We start from the raw sequence: 24,141 nt of genomic DNA, 5'->3' as shown, positions 1-24,141 counted from the left end.
GCAAATGCTGATCCAAAATCAGAGAGCGTCAATGTCAAGCGAGAGGCAGGGTTTAAAGGGGAAGGAGTGACAGCATAGACATGTTTATGGGCATATCAATTTCTCGCAGATTTTTGCCATTTGCTGGTTGACTGAGAATGTAAGCCCTGCGAAAAGCAGTGAGATAGTTTATATTTAAAACACTGCCCCCTGTGGCCTACGGTGAGAACTGCAGTGAATTATTTCTTGTCACAGTGTGTTAAAGGCCCTGTCTGCCCTGATAAGGTAATGCGTGCGAGGACGGTAACTTTCAAATGTGTATATTCCGCCCTCTTCCTGCTGTAACACACACACACACACACGAGCATTAGTTGTATTATCAGCTAGAGATTTGACACAGTGTAGCAACTAAGGTTAGCTATCATTGAATGTATACGTATCATAATCACACAATGACTCCAACTCCGCAATGACTTCTCTGAGACTGCTGTTGTGTATGTGCACGCACGACAGACATGTACTGCATGTATCCGAGACAGCGGTGAGTGAAAGCACAGGAACGGCAATCAGTTTAACTTCAAATTGTGACAAATATAGACATTTGTTTGTTCAATCTGTTCTTTTTATCCACGATTGGTAACATCTACTAGCTGGTGGTGGTGTTCTTCTTTCTGGTTGAAACGAGTGCATTTGGAGTTGAAGAGGGACACCACCTTTAATGCATAGAGAAAAAATTAAAGGACACAGGGGGGGCCGCTTTGGTAGATTTTGTAGGTCAGTGTATGGTAAGCTACTACAATCAACATCCTACCTTTTGTGTTTAAGGTGAAAAAGCAAATTAGGGCAATATTTAATAATATCTCCTATTAATAATGAATTCATTCTATTTTTAGCAAGTGCAGAGAACCAATAAAAAACTAGCTGCGGGCCAAGAATGGCCCCCAGGCCGTACTTTGGATATCTCTGATGTAAGCATAAAGGCAGCCTACATTCACCAAACAGTTAAAATATATAACACATTGTAGAAATATAGTAGATCAATTACAGTGTCATACACCACGGCAAAGCATGAGATGGATAAAAACTCAAGAATGTTCTCTCAATAGTCACATTTTGCATTTCGTTTTTTAAGAAAGGACATGATGTTCCAGTTCCACTCGCATTTCTTATAGATGCTAGTGCTTTAGAGGCCTTCTGTACATGTGTGCAACTCTGGCAGCTGTCCACTGGCTTCATGTATGTTGCTGCTCTTCTTCTTCTTGTTCTGCTTGGAATCGCTTCTGTCTTTCCTTGCTCTAGCTGCTGCTGGCAGGTTCTGGAGAGCTGGCAGCGGTCGATGAGGTCGAGGTCGGCCGAATCACTCTCCACTGGAGGATGCACGTGTCCTTGCCGCCCATGGAGAGCAGGTGGGAGTCGCTGTGGGTGAAGCGCACGTTGGTGACGTGGCTGCCGTGGCCCTCGTACCTGTGGCTGGGCGCCTGGCACGGGGAGATAGCAATGGTATGAAGAGGGAAAAAAATGGTGGAGAATGCAGGAAAAAAAACATGGAGGCTGCTATTACAGTCAGACTATTTTTAGTTTTATAATGAAAGGGAAGTATTGCATGGTGTAATTAACGAGGCCTGACACTAGGGGCGCTAGCTCTAGCACAAGAGGCAGTGGCGTCCAAACTTTTTCTGAAAACTCAAAGCATGTGGGAGCCATTATGATATTTAACATTTTCTAAAAAGGCAAATAAGGCTAAGGCTAATCATTTATATACAGTATGAAACAGCCAGCATCTCAACTCTGTGTTAAACATGACAAAGCTTATTTTTATTATCATAACATAACAAACGGAATACCGTGGCGCCTCGGTTCTCGTACAATATTGCAGGTATTAAACTGCATTTATTAAATCTTACCGTTATTATTAGTCTTAGTAGTGTTAGTCCTATTCATATCAACATTTCAAGTTTTTCTTCGCCTTTTTGCTATTTTTCAATTTTTGCTGTTGTTTTTTGGTGTAATTGTATTTTTAGAATGTGTGAGAGTTGAGAGGATTGGAGGATAAAATAAATATGTCAACTGGTAATGTTAATTCACAGCAGTATGAATATTTGCAGTCCATGTACAGTACCTTTGGTTTGGGACAGGGGTACTGGAAGAGATGGACTTTGCAGAAGTCGTCGGCCACTGCCACCACGCGCTCGCTGTGGGAGCGACACAGCGCGTTGATGTCTGTGCCGTCGGAGCCCTCCAACCACACACCTGCAGCAGAACAGCCAGCAGTGACTTTCCACACATTGACAGCGATGCCATTCCTCCTGTTTGATCCCTCACCCATGACGTGGAAGCCCAGCACGCAGGTGTAGGAGGCCCATTCCCTGTCTTTGCTCTCAAAGCGATTCCTCAACAGTTTGCAGCCTGCAGCAATGTCCCCTGCAACACTTGCATTATTGAACACGCCACATTGACACCGCACGTAAATGCGAAGACGTGAAGTTACTTACAGTAGAGGATCTCGTAGTCCCCTGAATTAGACATAATGTACCTCCCATCTTTGGACCAATCCAAATGAGTTATGAAGCTGGAGTGGCCCTGATGAGATAAACATCAATGTATTGACACTACTGTCCTATGTTAAGCCAGTAATTACTTATAAAGCAAATACACACACTTTCTGAGTCTCAACTGGCGCACTTCCATTCTTACACAGTTCTTTTGATTGAACAAGTGCGTTCCCACTGAGAAGTACAGCAAAATGTAGTGCACAGTGTACAAAGTATACTTATTGAATTGTACTGATGGAAGTGTTCCATTTAAAACCAGCAATATACTGTACACACCAGTTGAAAAATTGCAAGAATTTTGCACTGTTGGATCTGAAGGAGTTTCTAAGTAGAGCTTCAAAATGCAAAAAGAGGAAATGGGAGTGAGACAAAAAACGAGTAAGCAATTTATTGCAAACAACTATTAAACTGAAATAAGCTGTTCATCAGCTGATCAAAACTTTAAAGACTAAAAAAAACCCAAACCGCCCTTAAATAGAAATAAAATGTTCAAAAAAGGGCTCAGTAATGAGTAGCTGCACCATTCTTGCTAGTCACCTCAAAAACTGGTTTGGGCATGTTTGGTGCCTGTGTTTCCAGGAGGCTAGTGGGAATGTTGCTCTAGGTGGTGAAGATGGCTTCATGGACGGCATCCACTGTCTGGAACTGACGTCCATTTTTGTAAACTTCCCTTGCCATCCATCCGTAAATGTTCTCAATTGGATTTAGATCAGGGAAACACGCAGCATGGTTCAAAAGAGTGAGGTTATTCCTCTGGAAAAAGTCCTTTGTCAGGCATTGTGAACTGCAGCATTTTCATGTTGAAAAATTACCACAGAGATGAGGGCCTTCAGTCATGAGGGATGCCCCCTGCAACATCTCCACATAGCCAGCTGCCGTTTGACGCCCATGCACAACCTGAAGCTCCATTGTTCCTTTGAAGGAAGAAGCACCCCAGATCATGATGGCGCCCCCTGTGTCATGTGGAAAACATCTCAGTAACGTTGGAAGCCATCAGGACCGTTGTCAAGGTTCCATTTTTTTCTCATCAGAAAATAAAACTTTCTTCCACCTTTCAATGTCTCATGTTTGGTGCTCTCGTGAAAATTCCAAACGGGCAATTTAGTGGCGTTGAAAGAGACGCCTTTGAAGACGTTTTTTGTTCTGAAAACCATTCTCTCGCAGATGCCCTGTGATGATCATTGGACTGCACTCAGCACCAGTAACAACCTTCATTTGGGCCAAGGATTGCCCCATGTCTTGATGGACAGCCAATCGGTCCAGTGACATTTTTTTGGGTCTACCTCTTGACTTTTTTATTCCATAACCCTCAGGATCATTTAAGAAGTTTAAAAAGACTATCTTAAAATGACAGCACCAATGGCGCACTGTGAGAGGCCTTGAACCTCAACAATCCAACTGCGTTCAAAGCGAAAAAGGTTTTTTGCCTTTGGCGTCAAGAGATCATGACAGTGTGAATACCTGACAGAAAATGACATTGGAATCCACATTTCTGCCAAGATTTTGGCTTTTAAAAGCTGTGGTCTTTAAACTTTTGATAAGCTGATGAACAGCCTATTTCAGTTAAATGGTTGTTTTCTCTCATTTTCTCTCTCATTCTAATGTCTTCTTCTTGCATTTTGAAGCTCCACTTAGAACCTTCTTAAGATAAACTGTGCAAAATGTAAATTCTTGCAATTTTTCATCTGGTCTTAAAATTTTAATCAGGAGTGTATGTCTTATACACTGCAGCAAATGATATAGATTACAAATACAATAGAATGATTGGTGTCAGTAACCACAATTACAAATATGATGGCGCTCACATTGCACCTCCCAAACCGAGTGTAGCGTCGCCCACTTTCTGTTACGTTGTAGATGTAGATGAAGTTGTCATGAGAGCCCACAGCCAGACAGCTGCCATCTGTAAACACGCATCATATTACTATAACTTACTGTAGTTCTGACCTTTGCCTGGCGAGCTAATGGTCTGGTATCCTACCTGGAGAGTACCTCATGACGGACAGCTGCTCGTTCCCGTCAACGGACTCAGAGATTACCTCCGTGGTTAGCAGGTCCAGAGCCACCCATCTGTTGGTGGTGTCAGCAAAGCAAAGCCGCGCTTAGCAACCCTGCTAATTAACACTGCTTTTACTGCACGTACATACTAGATGTACAGTATGTGCTACCTTCCTGTGTTAAGGCCAACTGAAACCACTGATCCATTTGGGCAGAAATCAGCACACAGGCCATATTCCTGAAGAACAAACAGGACCACCTAGTTTAGCAATCCAGGCTGCATCTCCAGCAATAATCTGTTGTTGCATACCTCCAGGGTGATGGACCAGTCCAGCTTGTGTTCCTCAGTGTTCCATACACACACCTGCCTGTCGTGGCCACAGGAGAGGAAGACGTTGATGGAAGGATGCGTCGCCAGCCCCCACATCTCGTCGACATGACCCTGAGAGACGAGCAGAGAAACTTTAGTCTTGTTAGCTGAACATTTGGTCAATACTATCAAGAGGTAATGTACATACTTGCACAATGGCCACAAATCCGTCAGAGAAGGTGCCTCTGAGGATAGCGTTTCTTGTCGTTCCAACTAACACTTCCTCTCCGTCCATATCAGCAATGGTGCGGACCGCCCCAAACTTCTCCGGGATCTGAATGCAACAATTTTCAAAAATTTTGTAAACCAGTGGTGTTTAATCATACTGAAAAATTGAAAGATGCGGGAGCCATTTTGATGAATTTTCTAAAAAGCCTGATCCAACATAGATATGCTCAACCGTTTTATATAGAACAGCTTTTACAGGAGTCGCTGCAAATCAAATAGTTTCACTTGTGGCTGTTACAGTCCACATGCATTGGACGCTGACATGGCATTTCCGACAGGATAGAGAGAAAAAAATGTTCTCCTCCCATTATATGTGGAAGTGGTAAGCTTTTGGCTTCTTACTTTGTCTTTCTTCCCCACTCCTTCTGAAACAATTAAGTTTAAAACAAATGAATTAGAGGCTAACTAGCTAGCTTGGTAGCGTGCTATATGCTATGAGCGGCGGCCGTCTCTTATGTCCCTGTCGTGATCCTGTAGCTGCACAGTGTGGTGTAAACAAACAATAATAGGAGTGTAAAGGTGACTATAGAAGTGTTACTTCATGTCGAGAGGGCTCTAATAATAATAATAATAATAATAATAATAATAATAATAACCACCACCCTGGTCTGCCAATCCAGAGGTACTGTTCCGGACTTCCACGCAGCCTAGACAGTCCCTCAACATCCACATAAATAAATAAATAAATGTAAATTAATTATGGAAGTAATTGTTTGTTTCCATTATTCTGAATACGTATGCTGTTATGTCACCATATAACTTCCAGGAGATTACAGCAGGTAATGTAGCTCATACAATGTTTGGAGGAAGATAATCGTAGAGGGCTGGCCATTGAACTTGTCAATCTTCCCAAATGTTTTCCAGGATGTGTCGCCCACTGTGTGCTCACACACAAACATCTTAGCTATCCTAGTGCCTTAAAAAAAGATTGGAAACATGAATATTTTTCCATACTTTTCCAGACCTGGAAATTTACAGCATAAAACCAAATTCCACACTTTTCCATAGTTTCCATACTTCCGTAGGAACCCTGTTTCACTTGTGGCTGTTGCATTCAAAAGAAAGCCATTTTGACATTTTGCATTTTTTTAAATGTTGTAATCGTTAATAGTTTATAGGTGACTATATTATTAGTATTATCAACTTTTTTTGGTTACATTGCACCTTTTGCCGTCCCCCTCAACAGCCCCTGCTGTAAACGTAGACACACACACACACACACACACACACACACACACACACAAACACACAGTCCAGGTTCACCTCACACTCTCGCTCGGGGGCCAGGTCTGCACTCCAGCGGATGATCTTGCGGTCTCTGCTGCCGCCGCTGAGCAGACCACCACCCTGCAGGTTGCAGAGGGTAAACACGCTGCCTTCATGCGCTCTGGTCTGTCGCATAATCTGCAGGGTTTCTAAAAATGTTGTTCAGAGCAGACACAAAGTCTTCGGTGAATGACGTAAAAATATTCAATTGGCAGTTGTAATGACATCCATCCATGCCTTTTTCTTCGACTTATGCGAAACTGGAATGTGGGGGAGCAGTCTCAGTAGAGAATCCCAGACTTCCTGGTCTCTGGCTACCTCTTCCAGGTCCACCGGAGGGGGCGGTAAGGGTGGGGGGGCACCAAGATATTCCCAGGCCAGGACATAATCCCTCCAGCATGTCCTAGATCTCTTCCGGGTCAAATCCCGGCTGGACATGCCCAGAGCACTGCACCAGAGAGGTGTCCAGAAGGCATCTAGACTTGATACCCAAGCCACCTCCAAATCTCTTCTGGATGACCGAGCTCCTCACCCTATCTCAATTCATTTTCAAAATAATTTTGGCCCCTTGTGGCACAATTTTGTCCTTCCGGTCACTACCCAAAGCTGGCACACACAGGTGAGGGTAACATACTGTAGGTCCACCAATAAACAAAAGCTTTGCTTTCTGGCTCAGCTACCGCTTCACGGCCCAGTACAGCAATCGCATTACCACAGAAGCTGCGCCCATCCGCCTGTCGATCTCGCGCTCCAGTCTTCCCTCACTCATAAAACAACAGATACTTGATCTCCTCTACCTGAGGCAAGACCTCACTCCCAACCTTTTCCCGGCCTTCAGTTGTAATGGTCAAATGAATATTTGGCCTTCCAGTACTGACCTTTGGCTCCTTTGCCAAGAGTTTTGATATCTGCGGCAGACTTGCCCCATGTCAGGATGTTCCCCTCTGAATCTCCAGTCAGAACCTCACCAGTCAGGCTGAACACAAAGCACTGGATAAACTTGGGCTTCTTGTATTTCTGAAAGCGAAACAAGTTTGTTAGCATCATTGTTACAAATACAATTCATTTCATTCCTCCGATTTCACTTCTGTCTGTGTTTGGACTTGACTTCTGCATTTATCTTACAAGCAAACACAGCGTTAGGGAAGTGAAAGTGACATGAAGGCCGCCTTACTCCAAAGATGCCTTGCTTCTTGGTGAACTGGCCGGCGTTCAGATTCCAGAAGTAGACGTGGGATTTACCACAGGTGATGATGTTGCTGCTGTCACCAGGGTGGAACTCCACGGCGAACACAGCTTCGTTGGTGGTCTTAAAAGACAATAAGGCAATTGACATAAGATCAATGTTACTTGAGGGCAAACACAAGCTTTTGCTGAGGGCAGTTATGATAACACAAAGTGCTGGTTAATAATACACAAACCCTTGATTCATTAAATCACAAATATTGAAACTAACCAATTTCAAAACAGATAAAATCATGCACAAAGCAAACAACAACCTGCTACCCAATAATGTACAACTACAGGAAAAATAGTATGTAAAACCGTACACTCTCACTGCACTAAAAATGTTCAACACATCAATACGTGGAGTAAAATTACGGAACAGATTTAGCAAAGAACTCAGTGTGCTAATATGAGCCAGTTTAAGATATTTACAAGGTACAAGGAAGACATCCCTGGTGATGTAAAGGTACACGTGTGTGTTCGTGTGTCTCGGCCAGTGTTGCATCAGGACGGGTGTACGGCATAACAATAAAGCCAAATCATCATGCAATTGTCTCGCTGTGTCAAGCCCCAATGTGGGGAAAAAGCCCAAAAACAAACAACAACAATAAGGTATAAGGAGGAAGATGCTGAACCATTGTCTGACATCATTGATCCTGAATTCATTTCTTTATTATTTTATTATCCAATAAGGTATTGCCTATAATCTATTATATATTTATATGTTCATTAGAATGTTTTTTTAGTTTTATCTACAGTTTATTCATACTTATCTCCTAATTATACAATGTTTATTCAGGATTCTTTCCGTTATTAAAATGATGGTATTGCTTATCACATAGCCTGCACTTTTTACAAACTATTAACTTTACTATTGCACATCTTTACCCTTTTCCTTTACGAGTACTATAAGTAATAGCTGAGACACTGTGAAGGAGTAGGCTATATCAGTTCTGATTCTTCTTACTCCTTTTCGGACATGTTGACTTGACTTGTGCAAGTGTAAAAATTTGATGCACTTCAATGTAACTTTGTTAGGCATGTTGCAAACAAACTAAACCATTACCATCCGCAAGCATGGGGCTGCTGGTCTACCATATTTCCAACATTATTCCATGTTGTTGCAGCTGGCCAAAGCAAACTTTAATAAAGTCTTAATGAAGCTTCCAGGATGTCTGGCAGATGTTTCTCACCGTGTTGTATGATGTGCAGTCAAACACAAAAAGCTCATTCATGCACACTCTGTAAGGTGGCATGTGGACTATCCCAAAACGGTCCAAAGGGGAGTGGTGGGTGTAATTATTTTGTTCCACTTGGACCAACTATGTTTATACATTGTGGGTCAGTGCTGGGCTGTCCAGCACGGAGTTGCCTTTCCGCATGGCAAGAAAGTCTAATGTTCTTGTACACTTGAAATGCTATTCAAACAAACAGTGAACATAATAATAACATACTAGTTTGCGTGAAAAAACTTCCACTTCTCTCCTCTACCTTTATCTCCGCTTGCTTGGTGCCTTTGGTGCAGTCCCATACTGACAACATGTGTTCATTGGAGTCATCAATCACGCACAGGAAAACTCCGGAATCCTGAAAACAAAACAATCGATGTGTGCACTGAGGATGTCATATGCGTACATTACTAAAGGCTAGGGGTGTCACAGGACTAGATGATATATGTAATTGGGTCGACGAGCATGAGACAAAACCAGACGAGAATTTAACATTACTTGTAGAAAAGTACAATGAAAAAATATTTTAAAAAAATATGACAATATATTGCAACGTAATTTCTACTACGTTGCACTCTATGTGTATGCTAGCAGCCCTGCCTCCATCCACTGGGACAAAGAGAATGTATGACTGACAAAAGGGTTCACTCCGTTCATAAGGTTGTTGGAAAAAACGCACCAAGGTGCTGAAAGCAATGCAAAGAGTAAATCCACTTCCTGCCTGTTTCTAGGCGAGAGACGAAGACAACAGACACACATGCACATAGCCATATATTGAGGCCGTCAAAATTATGAAGTTCATTTTCATTTATTGTGTGATTAATGAATTATTCATTGTCACTGGCCTGGTCCCCACGAGACATTTTTTTTCTCAACGGGAAATCTTGTCACGAGATCCTGTGACACCCCTACTTATTTGTTTATTTACTTATGTACGTTTACCCCCTTACAAAAGACATCAACAGTCCAGCTGTATGGTAACTGTATGGTAAGAGAGACAGAATGTAAAAAAAAAAAAAAAACATGAAATAAAGGTTATAAATTCATTTGTATTTGATTGAGGGAAATAAGTATTTGAGCTTGCCTAGACTTGTTGGCCAAACTTAAACACAGTGGTCAGATGTTTTCTTGTAGCTGGTCACCAGGGTTGCCCACATCTCAGGAGGAATTTTGGTCAGAGAAACAGCCCCAAAGCAAAATGTTTCCACCTCCATGTTTGACAGTAGGGATGGTGTTGTTGGCCTCATATTCAGCACTGATCTGCCTCCAAACACGTAGAGTACACTTGGTGCCAAAGAGCTAAATTTTGGTCACATGTGACGACATCACATTCTCCTAAGCCTTGTCTGAGTCAATCAGGTTTTGGTTGTCAAACTTCAGACGTGTCTGGACATGTGTCTTCTTGAACAGGGGGACATTGGAGGCACTCCAGGATCTCAATTCATTACAGTAAAGTGTGTTACTAATGCTTTTCTTGGTGACTATGGTCCCAACTCCCTTGAGATCATTAACCAGCTCCTCTCATGTCATTCTGGGCTGGTCCCTCACCTTTCTCACAATCATCCTTATACCATGAGGTGGTGGTATAAGGAGCTCCAGAGCGAGGGCAGATGGCTGGTGTCTCATATTTCTTCCATTTATTAATTATCATGCCAACCGTGATCTCTTTCTCACCAAGCTTCTTGTTGATGGTCTTTGACTCTATTGCAGTCTCGGACAAGTTTGACAGCTCTTTGGTCTCACCAGTGCTGGTGGAGACGTTTGAATGGAAGAGACTGTTTCTGTGACAGGTGTCTTGTATCCACATTACAAGTTGAGAGTATTTTTCTAAAAAGGGACAGGACTAATTTGTGTGCTTCAGGGACACTTACAAAATCTGATCAAAAATACTTACATACTGTATAACCTCACTGTATACCGTACAATGGTCCCATTGTGGGACAAATAATTAATTCTATTACTTTCTTGAGCATCTGGTGGAATTGTTAAGTGTCCTCACCATTGTGGAAAAGGCAACAGATCCTACTCCTCTCTGGAAAGTTCCAAGTCCGATTTGCTGCAGGGTTACCAAAGTGGCCGAGTCCCAAATATGAATACATGGCTGCAGGGGCTACAAGACGAGATGAAAGTCATTGAAAAGGACACTTTGATGATCGTGAATCCATGCATGAGCAATTTCATTTCCAAACCAACCTTGCCGTCTTTATCCACGCCCGCTGTTTGGCCTGATGCTATTCGCACCTTATCAGGATGCAGTGTGAGACTGTGAGACAACACAAATGGAAGTAAGTAAAACCACTAATCACTGGCATCAAGTAGAAGAATGTTAGCGTCTACTAACCAGCGAACACAATCAGTGTGTTTGCGGTAGTGGCGTTGCGTGCGCTTGTTGATGTGGTACAGGACAATAACACAGGCTGTGAAGTAGACCGCCTCGCCCGTCGGGAGGAAGTACAGGTTGGCACGACAGTCCCTTCCCCGATAACCATAGCTGTTGTGACAGGGTCAAGGTAGACTTCCTTCAATTTAGTACAGCATGTCAATCAACTTTTAAGTAGTGGATACACCCAGTCCAGCTCCAGTCTCTCAGAGGGCGGCTCCATCTTCAGCTCTTCGTAATTCTGGATGTTGGAGGGGATGTACATGGTTATGGGACGGCCACGGATGAACATCTTGATGGACTGTTCTGGAAAACAAATACAGCATCAGTGTATCACATACGTGTATGTACTACATGCGTAATCCATAATAACTAGGATTGGGTATTGTTTACATATTATCGCATAACACAATGCCAAATCTGTACTTTTGAAAAGGTGCCCGAAACGGTACTGGAACCGCACAGCGGCGTGCTCTCCTCTAGCAGGATACTCTCCCCTCATGCTTGGCCACTATGACCTGCAGTGTCCCACATTTGTGACCTGTGAGGGGCCAGTAGCGTTTATGTCGTTGGTGTTGACTCCAACAGAGCAAAAATACTCCGTGGGGCAGAGGGAGGCACGGCATGTGTCTGGGCTTGCGAGCGGTGGTACCACTACGAGTGGCACTGTATGCAGTCCACCAGGCCCTCACAGCCCTACTGGCTACGTCTGGCTTGGGTGACAAGTCACTGCACACCCAGATCCACACCAGGCACCACCCATGACCCCTGAGCTGGTCCTCATGCTGCATGCTGCACATCACTCTGGGACATCACTCTGGGACCAGCCACCTTTCGCCTAGCCTATGGCACGCAAGTGTGCTTCAGCCCGGGATGCTGCAGTGGATCAGCGCAATACAGATGGTAAATGGTCTTTCACTCAAAGCGCTTGACACTGCTAGCACATTTACCTACTGATGACGCAGCATCAGTAAGGATACTATGACACGAACACGATCATCGATGCGATGGAAGAGCGCTAGGTCTTCTGGAACTCTGGCAGCACACATTAGTAGGTCAACCTGCAACTTTCCGGTTGGGAGACGACCACTCTACTGCTGCCGTCCTGATCGACTCAGCCTACTCCCCCATGAGCACGGACAAGGTGGCTGAAGGCTGCAGTCCGCTGTTAGATGCAGCTAATGGCTCTTCCATCAACACCAGGTTGGTGACTGTTTGTTTCCATGGACACGGCTTCCAGTGGGACTTTGTCATCGCCTCCATAACTGTCTCTATTATCAGCGCTGATTTTCTGTGTGCTAATGGATTGCTTGTTGGTGTGTCTAATCGCCGCTTGATTGATGGTGTATCTTTTCCTACATTTCCGTGTATGCCTGGAGGCTTGGGCCCTTACAAACGCTAACTTTTTAGCATCGGGTGATGTTTTTCAGCATTTGCTGGCAGATATTCTGTAGCTTACCACCCCCGCTTTTTCGACTGCGGACATGAAGCATTGTGTCGCTACGCCTTAAAGCAGCTAAATTGGCCACTGCTAGAGAGGACTTTGCTACTATAGAGCGTTTAGACATTGTGAAGCGCTCTAAGAGCCTGTAGGCCTCGCCCCTGCACATGGTGCCAAGGGCGGCTGAGTCATGGCGGCTTTGTGGCGATTTCCGCCACCTTAACAATATCACTGCACATGACCACTACCCCATTCTGCAGATCCAGCACTTTTCTTGGTCTGATGTTATTACCCAGTTCCCATGCATGCAGAGGACGTGCCCAAAACTGTAGTAAGTACCCCGTTCTGAGTTTTTAAGCATGCCTTTTGGCCTTTCGGGGCTGGCCCAGAATTTTCAGAGGCTGATGAACTCAGTGTGTGGCGGACACGAGGGAGTAAGTCTCTAACCCAGTGGGCTATAAGTTTGGGGGGGTGTTTTGTGAACAGTGTTTTGGGTGCGCGAGTGTTTTGGCACCAGAAGAGGTTTTCCTGTTATCCATTCTTTCTGTTGTCAGCAATTGACAAATAAAGTCCATCTTGAGACCAACCACTACATGTTCCTTTCAACTGCTCCTAACCCTTTGTTCTTCTCCCTGTCCTCCATCGCTGCATATGATATCTATCTATCTCAAGTTAAGAATTGTCAAACTGCAGAGACATGGAAAAGTGTTAGGATTGAATAAGCTTTTTGGACATGCTGAATTGTTTAACTGTGGTAGGCCTTAAGCATGTACGAAACAAACAAACCATGACCAGTACGAATGCTACACATTAAATGGACTTAAGTGAAGGAATCCTAACGCTGAGGCCAATGTGCATGTGATAAGAGGTCTACCTTGACTGTAAGTTCCTCTTCTGGAGCCTGTGAGAAGAAACCAAAGACAAAAGATAAAAGAAAAACCCTAGACTCAACATTAAGACCACAACAATGCACCCATGAATGCTCTGAATTTGACATGCAATCACTATGAGCAAAACATGTTTTTATTACAAAATTGCATAATTGAACAGTATTTTTTAAATTTATTAATACTACATAATATTTTATTGTACAATGGAGTAATTTTGCACTATCAGTAAGATTCAGTTGTTATGCTGGAACAAACTCCCAGCAGAGCTCACTTTGAAGTCCAGGCTGAAAACATTTACAGGTATTTTCCCCACGTGCCAATGACTAGAATTACACTATACCGCACTGAACCGATTATCCTTTTTACCTTTTCTCCACATCGTATGTTTATTATCTGTTGTATTGTATAATATTGTGAAAACAAATGGTGCTTTATTATAACTGGAAATTCTCAGTATGTCCCATCATAGATGTCAACTGTACGGGTTAGAGACTATTGGAATCAGATAGAATAGTCTTTGGGGCAACTTTAACTTCAGTCCTCTGGGAAACTGCAGATAAGACAAGATGACCGGTCATTGGTGTTTTATTGTTTTTAACTGTCTTTCAGATGTTTGTTTATATTATTTACGTAAAGCACATTGAATTGCATTGTGTATGAAATGTATGGTGGCAGAGGCAAACGCTCCAACACTCCAAACACAAATGCGCCAAAACCAAAAACCATAAACCATAAAACAAATGCAATGGGATAACCCTGCAATCACATCAACATTGCAGGATTTCAAAAAAAAAAGAAAGAAAAAGAAAAAATTCTGCAAATGCCAAAAACACACAAACCCCCAAAAACAACTGCATGAGCGAAATGCTGCATGCTGATGGAACAAATTGGAAGTTAGCCAGTTTACTAGGGGAGCCAGACTTTCGTCTTTAAAGATTTAAGTGGCATGCCCTGAAGAAAGTGGGCAGAATGAAAAGGTACATTTTTCTTTAAGTCTTTGTTATTCACTTGCCTGTTAAAATTACTGTAGTTACATATTAAGTCTTTAAAGACTGATATCCCTCAGGTCTGGCACCCCTGGTAGCCTGGCTAACATCTTTCTAGCACGGCTATCTTACGTTTTGTTCCATGAACTTGCAGCTTTTCCCTTATGGGAGTAGTTCTTGGGGTTTGTGCGGTTTTGGCATTAGCAGCATTTTTCTTTTGTTTGTTTTTTGATCCTGCAGCATGTGATTGCAGCAATTTTATTTTGCAACAATTTTCCTTTTTCCTGTCAGAACTCCTACCTAAATTAACATGAATAAAAACACTAAATATAAGAATTAAATGAAATACAGTACTAATAAAAAAAAAAAAAAGACTACACTGCGTAGTTATTACTGTCGCTTTCACGAGGAGTATGAACATGCTCAATCCTGACACTTACACTAGACTAATAAGGTAGTGTGTTTGCAAAGTGAATAAGTGTAATATCTGCTTTTGATTCACCTGCAAAAGTGTGAGTGAAGGATTCCTCCACTGCGTAGGAATGCTGCCTTAAAATACATCTCAACTCGTAAAAAGCTACTCTTAACCACAAATGTGGTCAACTTGGAGATCTCTCAAACGCTGGCTGTGGCTGCTGCACAAGTCATAGCAACAAAAAGAAAATTACCTGCACTGGCGATAAGTTCCCTGGCACGACTGTGAGGAGAACAAGAGAGGATCAGCAAAACGTGAAAAGTGATGATGTGTGCACGTGTGTTTTACTTCTCCAAGCTTGGCGAGCGGTTCAGGAGGTTGGCCGAGGACGCGGCTTTCTTGTCCAGATGTCTGACCTGCCTCTTCCGGTTCGCCAGTTTCTCGCTGTTGGTTCTCACCCTGCAAAAAAAACATTAAATTCATGACTTGGTTTCATTTCTAGTGGAATAATTTAATCCGCTGCCAACATCTGCCTTGTGGTGGTGATTGCGAGAGGCATGCAGCAGAAGAAAGCATCAAAGAGTGGAGCTGCAGCATGTGCCAACCATCAGCCAGCAAGTCGACAAACAACAACAAGGCAGGGAGGAGGGCAAGTTAAGAAAAGCATGCGTGCACATGCCCACGTCAAGGTCAGCAGCGTCTCATCACATCCCAGAAAGATAGAACCAGTTTGTTGATTGATTCCAGGAAACCACAATCAAATGACTATGAAGAAAAGGTAACAGTTGACCTAAATAAGGGGTGTCCAAAGTGCGGTCCGGGGGCCAATTTATTTTGGCCCCACAGCTTGTTTTGTATCAGCCCTCGGTATATTGTAAAAATACAATTATTTCATTATTAATGAGATATTAGACATTACAGTGTGTATAACAGGTGTCGTATGCATGATGACGCAGCTACACAGATGCTCCCTTTCAACTCACTCAAAAGTGAAGACTTCAATAATGTTCGCCATGATTTTGTCATTACGTTGTCACATTATTTCTCATTTATAAGCGCTTTTGACACAGGAAGGCAGACGCTTTCAAAGTAAACCTAAACAGCCATAACACCATCTTCCTATTGGTGTAAAAAAAATCTTAAAATCAATCAAAGCATAAACAGCTGTTTGGTTGCAGAGGGAGACGTGTGAGAAAACAGTCCCATCAAGTGGCCAACTGATGTAAATACATACATCATAGCTTTGAAAAAAGGCCAACACAGGCCTGATTTTTCCCTCTGGATAATCGAGGAACTTATATTCAGCTTTCTTGAGGTGGACAGAAACATATTTTTTGTGTACATAGTTAGTTCATTAAATGTTAGACATTTTTACACAAACATTTTTTGACATTTCCCTGGTCTGATTTTAGGTTTTTGGATGATTTTAGACTTGCTAGGATAGGCTCCAGCATACCCGCGATCCTAGTGAGGACAAGCGGTATAGTGAGATATAGAGCTAAACACAAAAGTATGGTAAAATGCTAAAACGGTTCATGTACAAAATGTCAAAGTGGCCTTTTATTTTTTCTGTATGCAGCACTCACTAGAAAAGGTTTGGACACCCCTGGTCGAAATGAAGTGTTCCTGTAAAACCCAGTTGAACGCTTGGGCACTATCGATGCCAACATGTGCTTGTTTGGCCATTAAGTGACTTCACTACTGCAGATTTATGTTGCGTTTGCACGACTACAACTTGCATGAATCCAAGTATGGATATCTTGTCACATTTTCCACTGGGCTGTAATAGTACGCTCATTTAGAAGTGTCACTCATTATGTTCCCCCTGTTCAAACACAGGAAGAGAAAATGTGTTTGTGGAGCAATCGCTACGCAATATGGCTGGAAGTGCAACTGGGTTTTGGAGTAACACCAGAGAAGAGGGTGAATTAATCTTTTAAAGCCATGCATTAATTGGAAGGACGTGAGACGATGAGAGTGCTGTTAGGAGGACACACAGCGGTTGCTTCCGTCCTTCCTGGATGGGAGACAGAGGACTGGACGAGGGGCCGGAGTTCTGATCTGAAGGTCTGCTTGAAGCTGGTAAAAAGTCAGCATCTTCCGGAGAACGTCTTCCATCTTGGAGGCTGATGATGGTGGTAGCCTGAATGGGCTCCTCCACTGTCGAAATCCAACTCAACTCCTTGTCCTGCTCCCCAACTCCTCCTTCTTCCTCATCGTCTTCCATGTCCTCCTCGTCCACCTCCATACCAGGGACCCGGTTCAGCTTAGCCCGCGTCCCTTCCGCCACTGACACGTGCGGTAGGAGGGCGTCCTCCAGGTGGAGGCTCTGCACCCGCCCGGATAACGACACCCTGCCCTGGCCTCCATCCAGCCCCGTCTTGATGGCTTCTGTCTGACTGGACCTGTCAACAGTGGCTGGTCTGGGTTCTGCTGGAACTGTGTGGCCATTTGTACTGCTCACAACAATCTGTGCTGATTGGCTAGACAAAATAGGTGAGGTCAATAAAAACGTACATGACAGAAATACCCGTCTTGACGTTATTTATTATTATTTAATGACAAATATGTGCCGGACATCATCCCTGGACCTTGTTGACGTATTTTGTAAAAACAAATTAATAAACAGATGAAAACATGACACTAGCAGAAGTATTCTATCGGGTTCTTTAGGACAGGAGTCAACTACCTGGCATGAGGTTGGCGTACTCCATAGATGGAAGAACATGTATCATGGCAGGAGACTTGGTTGATGATTCTGGCAGCAGCAGGGTTTACTGAGCATGATACATAACAATAAGACGGAAAGTGGGTGAAATAAGTATTTGATCCCCAGTTGATTTCGTAACTTTACCCCTTACTAAGTCCACAACTTTTTTTGGTAGGTTTATTGTAACAGGGAGCAACAGATTGAGGGAAATAAGTATTTGATGGCGACTTAGTGCTTGGTGGACAAACCTCCTTCCTCCTGAGAAACCTTCTCAGTCATCCAGGTCATGATAATCCGCAAAAAATAGAAGCAACTGGACTCTTCTTGTTTGTTGAAGATAAATGAAGAAGCCGTTTGGATAAAAACGAGGCACTTTCAACAAACAAGAGGAATCCAGTTGCCTTAATTCAACCTTTGCGGACAGAGGTCCGTTTCTTGCAGTTGGTCGCCAGGGGGGCACATATCTTGGGCGGAATTTTGGTCAGAGCAGCAGCCCTAGAGGAGAATGCTTCCACTCACATTTGACAGTAGAGGTGGTTGTGTTACTAGAGTCAGCATTTCTCTACCACCAAAGAAGTCAAGTCGATGCCAAAATGCTGAATTTTGGCCTTATCTGACGACATGATCACATTCTCGCAAGCCGTGTCTGAGTCATTTGGGTGTTGATTGTCAAACTTCAGACGGGCCTGTACATGTGTATTCTTAAGCAGGGAGACAATGTTACCACTACAGGATCTCAATCCATTACAGCAAAGTGTTACTAACGCTTTTCTTGGTGACTTAAGCAGCTCCTCCCTTGTCATTCTGGGCTGGTCCCTCACCTTTCTCCCAATCATCCTTACCCCACGACGTCGTATTTCTTCCATCTATGAATTAAATGCTCCTTGCTGACGGTCTTGTTGTCCATTCCAGACGCGTGCAGGTCTACAATTTTGACCCTGAGGTCTTCTGACAGCTCTTTGGTCTTGCCCATGGTGGTGAAGAGGTTTGAATGAAAGAAACTTTCGGTGACAGGTGTCTTCTTGAGATTAGTTGAGTACGTTCCTAAAATAATAGGACTAATTTGTGTGTTTCATGGACACATAACTGGTTTGCTGGGGTCCGCTTATCCTCATTAGGGGGTATGGCGTAGCCTATCCCAGCTGATTTCGGGCGAGAGACGGGGTACTGGACTGGTCGCCAGCCAATTGCAGCAAATACTTATTTCACTTAATTAAACACAACTTCATTGGTAACCTTTATTGACTGGAATTACTTTTACCTTCTCTCTTTCTCTGTTATAATAAAACTACCAAAAAGCCTATGAACTTCGTATGGGGGTAAAGTTAGAAAAGGAATGGAATACTTATTTTCTCCGCCGTATAACCAATACATGCTTGCTCTTGGAAGGTGAAGCTAACCTGCAATGAGCTGCTGTTTGAGTACAGGGAGAAGCTGCTCATGCAGGTGGATCCTGCGCAGGGCGTCCGCCAGTGAGGATTTGAGCAGCGTGATCTCGTCCTCGTGGGCCTGAAGACGCGTCTCCATTACGCACGCTCGGTCGGTGAACTCCCCGCTGCCGTCCGCGGACACATCATCTACGAGAAGAGGTGTGAGTTGTTCAGGTGTACCGAATGACTACACGTCGCACTCAACAGGAAGCTGAAGTTCCTGAAAAAGCATTTTTCTTCGGCTCACATGTTCGGCAAACGGGCAGTAAAAGCGGACTAGTGGGGCCACAAACTGACTTTTGACTTTACAGTTCACGCAACATGATATCTGCTTCCTCCTTGTGTCCAAAAGCCATACCAAGCTGTGGGAGCGCCACACCCACTCCTGCTTGTTGGCCACCGTTCTTCTACTTCACAGGCTACTTTGGCCCTCAACTGAAGACTTGTACAGACCTCTCAGAAAAGGCTTCACATGGTTTTCTTTCTTTTTTTTTTTTACAAATAAACTAAAAAGTGTGGGGTACAAAAGTATTGCCTTCAGAAGTTGCCTAATGATTGCTGAATGATTAAATGTTGACCTGATGATAGCGTCAACCTGTGTGTAATGTAGTCTTGGTATAAATACAGATGGCCTATGGCGGCCGCTCAGATTTGTTAAGAAAATATTGGGGAGCAAACAGCATCGTGAAGTTCAAGGAACACACCAGACAGGTCAGGGATAAAGTTGTGGAGATGTTTAAAGCACGGTTAGGTTCCTAAAAAGAACATCTCACAGAGCACTGTTCCATCCATGAACCGGAAAAGCGGAAGAATGTGGCACAACGCAAGCCTACCAAGACGCGGCCGTCCACCTAAACTTACAGTACAGGCCGGAAAGGAGAGCACTGGTCAGAGATGCAGCCAAAAGGTCCATGGTATCTCTGGAAGGACTTACAGAGATGCATAGCTCAAGTGGGGAAATCTGTCCACAGGACAATTATTAGTCATGCACTACACAAATCTGGCCTTTTTAGAAGAGTGGCAAGAAGAAAGTTATTGTTGAAAAGACTTGCAGCTGTAATAGCAGCGGTTCATCAAAGTATTCACTCAGGGGGATGAATACTTATGCTCGCCACAATTTTCTGTTTTTTATTTGTAAAAGAAAATGTGAAACTCATGTGGGTCACTCTCCTGAAAGAGGTACCAGAGAGGGTGCCATCACTTCAAGGGCGCAGAGACTACAGTGATTTGTAGCAATGACCAAATAAAAACGTACTGCAAACACATCGAATGAACAGGGGAAACAGCGTTGAATGCTTTCCTTGGGTCTGCTGTGCATAAAACACGATCTGACGTCGATTTCAGCCCATTTGTGACATGCAGAAGTGTGTCACAAAGACGATGAAAGAAAAAAATGTATGTTTGTATGTAGCTGCTGTGATTTCCCAAGTATAACGCCTCATTGTGCACCGGCTGCATTCAAAACATGCGCGGTCGTCCCTCGTTTATCGCGGTTAACTAGTTCCAGACCCGACTGTCATATGTGAATTTTCGCAAAGTAGGATTCAATATTAATAAATTGAATATTTTCGTAGTTACAGCAAAAAAAAACCTCTTAATGAATAAATATGTTTCTTACCATTATTAGAGCCCTGTAGACATGAAATAACACCCCTATAGTCACCATTACACTTGTATTACCCGATATAGTCATCGTAGACGTACATAAGAAGACCCATACGTTAGCATTCTGTTCAGTTTTTTTTCCCCCTTGTTCTCTTGTTTAATGGTCCTTTTAAAACAGGGGTGTCCAAAGTGCAGCCCGGGGGCCATTTGCGGCCCGCTACTGTGATTTTATCGGCCCGCAGCGCAGTCTAAAAATGTAAATTAACAGGAAAACTACAAAAAAAAAAGAAAAACAAAACACCAGCAGCAAAAATGGGAAAGTCAAAGTATTCATTTAAGAGAGGAGTTGGAATCTAGCAAGGAAAAAAAAGCCATAATTTCACAATAATAAAGCCATTGGATGAGGATGTCAAGAAATGCCATTTCAGTGGATATTAAGTTGAAATATTAAAGAAAAAAAGTTTTTTTAAAGTTGTTTTACAACTCTATTCATTGTTTTTGACTTAAAAAACAATGAATAGAGTTGTAATTTTTGGAAACTTAAGTTTGGGGGAGATTTCTAACATGGGAATAAAGTCAAAATATTAGAAGAAGAAAATATACAAGAAGAAAGTTGAGATATTTGGAAAAAAAAAACATCAACAGCAGAAACGGAAAAGAGCAGAAATTTTACCAGAGCAAAGCCAAAATATTAAGAGAAAAAAATAGTTTTCTAATGAGAAAAAAGTTGCAATTTTATGAGAATAAACTTGTAAAATGAGGAAAAATATCATTTTAGTAAAAATGTTAAAATAAAGCAATATTTTTTTTAAGATATAAAGTTATAATTACGGGAAGAAAATTTACAAGAGGGAAGCTGAAATGAAATAGTTGGGAAATTAAAAAAAAAAAAAACAGAAATGGAAAAAAACAGATGTAATTTTACAGGAATAAAGTCAAAATATTAAGAAAAAAAGTCATAATCGAATGAAGAGCAAAAGTGGCAAAAAATGAGAATAAACTCATTATTATGGAAAAATATTAATTGTTAGCAGCATTTCACGTATTAAAAAAGCTGAAATGCTTCTGAGCGTGTGTAGCATGTGTTGGTTTACAAAATATCAAAGTGCATCCTTTCATTTTTCAGAATGTGGCCCTCAGTGGAACAAGTTTGGACACCCCTGTTTTAAAATGTGCTGAAACAAGCTGAAGGCTGCAAGCGGCCCCCGGGCCGTACTTCAGACACCCCTTGGCTTCGTAAGGCTGCAGTACGTTCACGATAACAAAATAAGTAAACATGGTCTGAGCTGTCATTTCAGGCAGGAAATGCTAATTTATGAAAGAATCCCAGCTGTAAGCTCACTTTGCAGACAGGAGAATTGAATTTACAGCGTTCTCGTGGGCTTCTTCCAGATATTTGGGAAAGCCCGCTAAGCAGCTGCACACTCGTCGGCGTTGTGTGCTACAGCTAGTTCCAGTTCTCGTCAAACAGGTTGAATGTTTAGGCAATTATAACAGCAAATATAGCGAACTGTGCAAACCCTGCCTGCTTTTATTTCACGTTGATATTGCCGGGAGTTAGGATTATGCAAATGTTATTTAGTTCTGATGAATGTGACACTGCACGTATTTTATGGTTGCAGTCTTTCAATTGCCCCGCTACAGTCGTGCACAATGACCTTAAGCAATCCGACCTGATGACTAACTGCCATACAACTTCCTGCACGGCAACGCGTAAAACATTTCCTCTTCCCCCGCTGTGTGTCACTGCAGTACTGCTCTGCTTTGGCTCTCATTTATTATTACATTACATTCTACACGATGGGAAGAGGGCCCACAAAAACCGGTTTGTCCTGCCTTGCCCAATGAGAAGCATTCTTCCCTCAAATCAAACTTATATTCTCACTATAAGGCAATAGGTGCCACATAAAGGATGAGGTGATGTTTGGAATGGCTCAGATCTTTGGCATGGGCTCAAATGCGGGCAAGAACATTGTGCAAGATGGAGCTTGCTGTCCACGCAGATAAAAAAAAAAAAAAAACACAACTGCTGCTGATAGAACACATATTTCCCTTAGTGGGCTCCACAATTACACATGGGATGCATTAATTAAGAGTGATGGTTGATGAGTGGGATTTAGCAAGTTTTTAAAGTCCTGGTGAATGTCATTGTAACTTCCAATGATTGCAAGGCAGATGTTTCAAATATTGTTTTCTTTTATCTAATTTGAGGCCACACTGAGCTTCTCACATGATGTGTTGCAAGCAGGTCAGCTGACCCACAAAAAAAGGCCCAAATACGTTGTATGGCACATTCAACAACAATTATAAGAGGGACAAAATAGCAACTTTTATGTTAAATGTGATAACAAGCATGCATTCCACTAAATGCAACATTAGCACTTTTGTTTTTGCGGGGGGGGGGGCGTACCTCAAACAAGTAGCTGTCCAACAAAACCACTTACATCTTGTGTACTCTGTTTCCTGCATGTTGACAGTCAGGGCGAACGTGGTATCCCTCACACTTTCTTGAGCGTTTTAAGCAGACAGGAGTGGTCCCCTGGCAGCAAGCAGGTGGTCCACCCCAACAACTATAAATGATGAACCGTAACCCAAACACCAGAGTAGTAAAGTCCCAGCAAGAGGAGCACAAGTCTGAAGGAAACGGTTGCATTTAATCATGCATGTCAGTCAGCATGAGGAAACAGCTCGTTTTGAACAGTAAATCAGTTTCTACGTACTAAGAAGCCACATGTAAACGTGACTTAACGTTGACCACAGTGGGATATCAGTAATGGGTCGATAAAAGGGGGACTTTCCTAAACATGTATCGTTCTTCAGCAAGGCGAAACTACCCCATTAAGATGTCACAACACACGTTTCCTGCCCCCACCCCATAAAAAACCCACACACAAGAGGCAGGGGTTAATATTTTGTGTTTTTATAATACCCCATCGAGCAACCCGGGGGATGTTTTAAAAGATTTCTACTTGTTTAAAGGCGCCTCGTTTAGCCCCAAACACAAATCAGAGCGAGCATCAAGATTGTAAATCTTGCCATGTTTTGTCAAGTCAAATTCCCCACATTTCACTCACCCAGACTGTTGGTTGAGGACTCCATGTAGTGAAGTTTGAAAAGCGAACAGAGACTCTAGAGGGGTCCAGAGTGAGGTGTGCTTCCCATGCTCGGAGAGGAGTGTCAGAGCAGAAGACGAAAGGCAGGGGGAACTGAACTTCAAGCTGACAGCCTTCACAATAATTCACTGTAAATACTAAAAGCAGCCGATAACACAGTTACGCTATTTCTCGCACCGAGTCTCAAAACTTTTTTAAAGCAGTTATTTAGCCAAGCACCTTTCGTGTTTGTAGCTTTCTTGCTTTTACGGTAACGCCTCATATTTTGTGGTGGTATTTGTCGACATCATGTGGCTACTTTTGTAATTGCACTTGTTGATCA

The 24,141-nt window shown here is 42.8% G+C and overlaps 1 protein-coding gene across 4 annotated transcripts; it reads right to left on the bottom strand.

Annotated features, from left to right (window-relative positions):
* Positions 1-675: 675 nt before the first annotated feature.
* On the bottom strand, positions 676-24,063 carry eml3 (EMAP like 3). 4 transcript variants are annotated; one of them, XM_054753178.1, is made up of 24 exons: positions 23,781-24,063; positions 23,151-23,276; positions 19,072-19,248; positions 17,651-17,738; positions 16,959-17,444; positions 15,310-15,420; positions 15,215-15,243; positions 13,545-13,571; positions 11,415-11,535; positions 11,191-11,340; positions 11,043-11,112; positions 10,849-10,959; positions 9,112-9,207; positions 7,568-7,702; positions 7,272-7,410; positions 6,391-6,542; positions 5,048-5,173; positions 4,840-4,971; positions 4,700-4,767; positions 4,513-4,601; positions 4,337-4,434; positions 2,472-2,559; positions 2,099-2,400; positions 676-1,457 (listed from the first exon to the last, which is right to left on the bottom strand). In XM_054753178.1, exons 2-24 carry the CDS (start codon positions 23,173-23,175, stop codon positions 1,275-1,277), a joined length of 3,003 nt encoding a protein of 1,000 aa, XP_054609153.1. In that variant the 5' UTR covers positions 23,176-23,276; positions 23,781-24,063; the 3' UTR covers positions 676-1,274. The 4 variants fall into 4 exon arrangements, with proteins under 4 accessions (XP_054609153.1, XP_054609154.1, XP_054609152.1 ...); XM_054753179.1 differs by lacking the exon at positions 23,151-23,276 and having other exon boundaries at positions 2,099-2,229; positions 2,302-2,400; XM_054753177.1 differs by lacking the exon at positions 23,151-23,276.
* Positions 24,064-24,141: the final 78 nt, after the last annotated feature.

The sequence above is a fragment of the Dunckerocampus dactyliophorus genome, chromosome 15 (assembly GCF_027744805.1).
Source record: "Dunckerocampus dactyliophorus isolate RoL2022-P2 chromosome 15, RoL_Ddac_1.1, whole genome shotgun sequence".
Lineage (NCBI taxonomy): Eukaryota > Metazoa > Chordata > Actinopteri > Syngnathiformes > Syngnathidae > Dunckerocampus > Dunckerocampus dactyliophorus.
Note: the sequence above shows the minus strand (reverse complement) of the source record. Positions and strands in the feature narration are given on the sequence as shown.

Coding starts and splice junctions, on each gene's coding strand:
- eml3 (XM_054753178.1), bottom strand. CDS start 23,175: ATGCAGGAAACAGAGTACACAAGAT. Junction 15,421..16,958: donor GAAGGACGGAAGCAACCGCT/GTGTGTCCTCCT, acceptor TTTTTTTTGCAG/GGTGAGAACCAACAGCGAGA. Junction 4,768..4,839: donor ACTGGTCCATCACCCTGGAG/GTATGCAACAAC, acceptor TTTGTTCTTCAG/GAATATGGCCTGTGTGCTGA.